This window comes from Halyomorpha halys, unplaced genomic scaffold (genome assembly GCF_000696795.3).
Source record: "Halyomorpha halys isolate HHAL.00 unplaced genomic scaffold, Hhal_1.1 Scaffold339.1, whole genome shotgun sequence".
Classification (NCBI taxonomy): Eukaryota; Metazoa; Arthropoda; class Insecta; order Hemiptera; family Pentatomidae; genus Halyomorpha; species Halyomorpha halys.
In genome coordinates this window covers 833,180-836,760 of record NW_027114392.1, presented here as the reverse complement: position 1 = coordinate 836,760, position 3,581 = coordinate 833,180, and the positions used below count along the sequence as shown (strand labels likewise).

The following is a 3,581-nucleotide window of genomic DNA, read 5'->3' as shown; positions in this document are numbered from 1 at the left end:
TTAATTTTTTTTTTCACTATAATATATTTTACTAGATTGTATTTGATTTCTCATAAAGTATATTTTTTACTGTCCATACATTAAATATAGACTCCATTAGTAAAGTAAGTAATAAATATTAAACATATGCTCATAATAATCTCCTACCTGGAGGAAGTAAAAAAAAAAATGAAAAAGAATGGTGGAATGTATTACTTAACAGTGAAATAATTTTCTTTTATTATTAAAATATTTCTTGGTAATTTTAGTGAAATAAACTAAATGAAATTAATGTAAGATTTAATATATTAATGGAATTAGTTTAATGTGAATGTCATTTATGCTTTATTAATCATTACAATCAACATAAATGTAGATAGCTGACTCAAACTTCTCTTTTGAACTTAAAAATAGATTCTCACTCACCTACTACTTTATTCTAGCTAATTTCCTCTCTGACAGATTTTTTTTTTTTTTATAAGTCTCGTCCACTATATCCTTTTTTCTTAATATATACTTGTAATAAGTGTTGGAATTAAAGCTTTTTTAGAGCATTAAACGGGTCACTAAACAATCAGTAAATTATACCATAATCAGATGCTTGATTCATTTAAATTAAAATATTAGTAATAGAAGCTGTGTGACTGCAACTATTCCCTCCTTAAAAAACAAAAGAAATTATTGCTGAATAAGAAAAAATATGATACATAAAAATATATGCTAATAAAACTGATTCAAAACAATGATTATTGTTTCAGTCAAGGATACATATTTATATGCTTATATATATTTAGGAATACAGTAAAAAAAATTAAATACCAAAATTTTTCTTTTTGTGTTCTTAAAAATGAACCCTGATAATTTAGAGAAAAAGATTCCGAGATGTTACAAGATAAAAAATAAAATAAAATAGAAAAACTAGAACTGTCATGGAATAGAAAATATTGTGGAGAAAAAAATAACTGATGTATGAACTATGCGATCACATAAAGAAGACACAATATACTTTTCTTTCCAAATTTAGTAGGAAGTCTGTTTAATTTTCAATTTAATGACTAAATGTAAACTTCCATCATTTTCATATATTATATTAATCTGTAGTAAGTTAGTTGACATTTAGGGGTTGATACTCCATTTTCATCATCTCAACATCAACATTTTTTTTTACCACGCTCTCAACCATAAATAACTTCTTATATACAACATTAGAAACCTTTAAAGGAGATATTAAAGAGCACATAAGGAAAAATAAAATAATTTATCTTTACTGATATATCCTTGGAAAATACAACTTATAATTGAAAATTTTGTAATTAAAGTTACAATGTTTTTCTTTCTCATAAATGCTTATTTACATGTAATTAAGGAGTAACATAATGAAAAAAAGTTATGAACACAATAAAAAATAATTCAGTGGCTTATAAGACAACATTTTTGAAACCTATCATATCTTTAGGAAATCTGATATGAGTTCTAAATTAATGGTTAATATTTACAAATTTTAAAATAAATGAAAATATTACTGATATAAATTAATAGAAGCATACAAATATTTTTCTGTTGTTAAAATTAAAAACATAATAATTTTATAGTTTTTCATTAAATAAATCCTAATAAATTTAATTAAGTAACAATGTACAATAATATGTGTAAAATAAATATCATAATGCAAAAATCACTTCAAAGTTCAACCAATTGGAAACATAAAATGTGATATTTAATCTAGTCAAGATTTTACTAGATTTATAACACTGTACAAGCTATATTCTAAAATAGATCAACATTTATATATTTTAGGGGCAATTTTAATAAAAACTTATGTAAAAAAAAAGAGATAATTTGGATAAAATAACTTTATTTTTGGGTTTAGCATTATTTCTGATTTTTAAGTTACATGATAATGCATGAAATGGAATGATATTCTCCTTTCCTCTCTGAATAATTTTAACAATAGTCCTGCCAGCTGCTGATGTTTTTGTTATCCAGGATTACGAGGCATTGACTAATTTAAAAATTAAAATCATTTAATTTTTATTTTGTAAAAAAATATTTAAGTTTACAATAAAATTTATTAAATCTAAAATGAATACTTTCAAATGTTAAAATAACATTTAAAAATTTAAAATAAACGAAATTCAAAATATGGGCATTCCTTTCCCTAAGACATCTTTCATTTCCTATTAATTTTCTAAATTCTATACAATTAGAAAATAGAACAACATTGAAATAGGACTCCACACTGTACATCAAAACTTTCAGGTAAGCATTCAAAAACTATTTTTATTTGAAATTTAAAAATTACAAAACACATTAAAAACATGGACTAATCAATCATACACAGCTTTCTGGAAGTTGGCTCGTCATTAGTCTTTCTTTAATGGCATTGCCATTAAGTTCTGGTTCAAGGATGTGATCTTCTCTCCATAATCCTTTTCCATTCTGTAAATTGAATATTTAACATGATTTAATTACACAAATTAATTAAACAATTTAATTTAACCTGAAGCCAATACAAGTTTTTCCAGTGGTAATAGAATAATTTAATTTTGGACAGATTTGAGATGAAGAGATCATCTCACTAAAACTAAATGATAAGCCTTAAATTTAAGTTTTAAAAGTGAATAAGTACTATTTTAGAAGTTTTCAGTTCCTAAGAAATATTTCAGGATTTTATTTTCCTTTAGACACCTAAGTATAAGTGATCTATAGAAAATGAATAGAATAATTAAAATCTTCTCTTTTATATAACATTTTCAGATACTTCAAGCCGCTGAAGGAAACTAAAATATACAAAATAACATGAAACTACCATTATCCTTATAGATAGATAAACATAAAAAGAAAATTCCACTCAGTGTTTTATTAAATAAATACATAAACTTGAATATAAAATCATTTAAAGGGCTCTGGACAAAAATATGATATAATAAATAAAAAACATGTTATATTATAAGCCATATATAAATACGATGTATTTTTTTTTTCTTTAACCATTTTAATTAAAAGTGACGGTTTACCCTCCTATTAAGGGTATTTCTCGAATGATGGGGCATAGTTTTTCACCAGATGATCCGGTGCCAAAAAAAGTCTCTTCCACAATCTGGGACAAGGTCACTCACAAGATCTTTTGATTAAGACTTACTTTGGTGGCTCATACCACTCTTTTTAAATTTCTTAAGCAAAGCTGTTAACCCCACATCTGAGATTTGCCGGCAGCACTGGTTCGAATCTGGCCTGGAGCATTGACATTTTTCATTGAGTGGCAGTTCCACAAAATGAAAAACTTGACCCCCACCATGGTTAGAATAGGTTGGTCACCTGTAGACAACACGTTGGTGACACTTCATCATTTATCCTAATTTAGGAGGTCCCTCAGCAATCTTATTTTCAAACCCCTTGTAGGATTATATGGAATGGATTGGGATGAAAGATTTTTAGTATAGGTTTTTAACCATAAGGACCATTTTAACCAGGAGGATGGGTGTCCAGGTGGCTTGGTGAGTTTCAGCATTATTTTAAAAAAATTTCTGAAAATTAAAGAAATAGATGGAATGTAGTACAGCATTGTATGTATATGTATATATACATTGTGTGTGTATGTA

At 25.9% G+C, this 3,581-nt stretch overlaps 1 protein-coding gene across 1 annotated transcript in view; it reads right to left on the bottom strand.

The window, feature by feature from the left end:
* Positions 1–1,787: 1,787 nt before the first annotated feature.
* The window catches only part of side-II (sidestep II), a gene marked incomplete in the record, with an annotated part of 94,139 nt that continues 92,345 nt past the window's right edge, over positions 1,788–3,581 (bottom strand). The window contains 1 exon segment of the mRNA XM_067051587.1: positions 1,788–2,418. Within this exon segment, the coding sequence (XP_066907688.1) occupies positions 2,311–2,418 (108 nt within the window).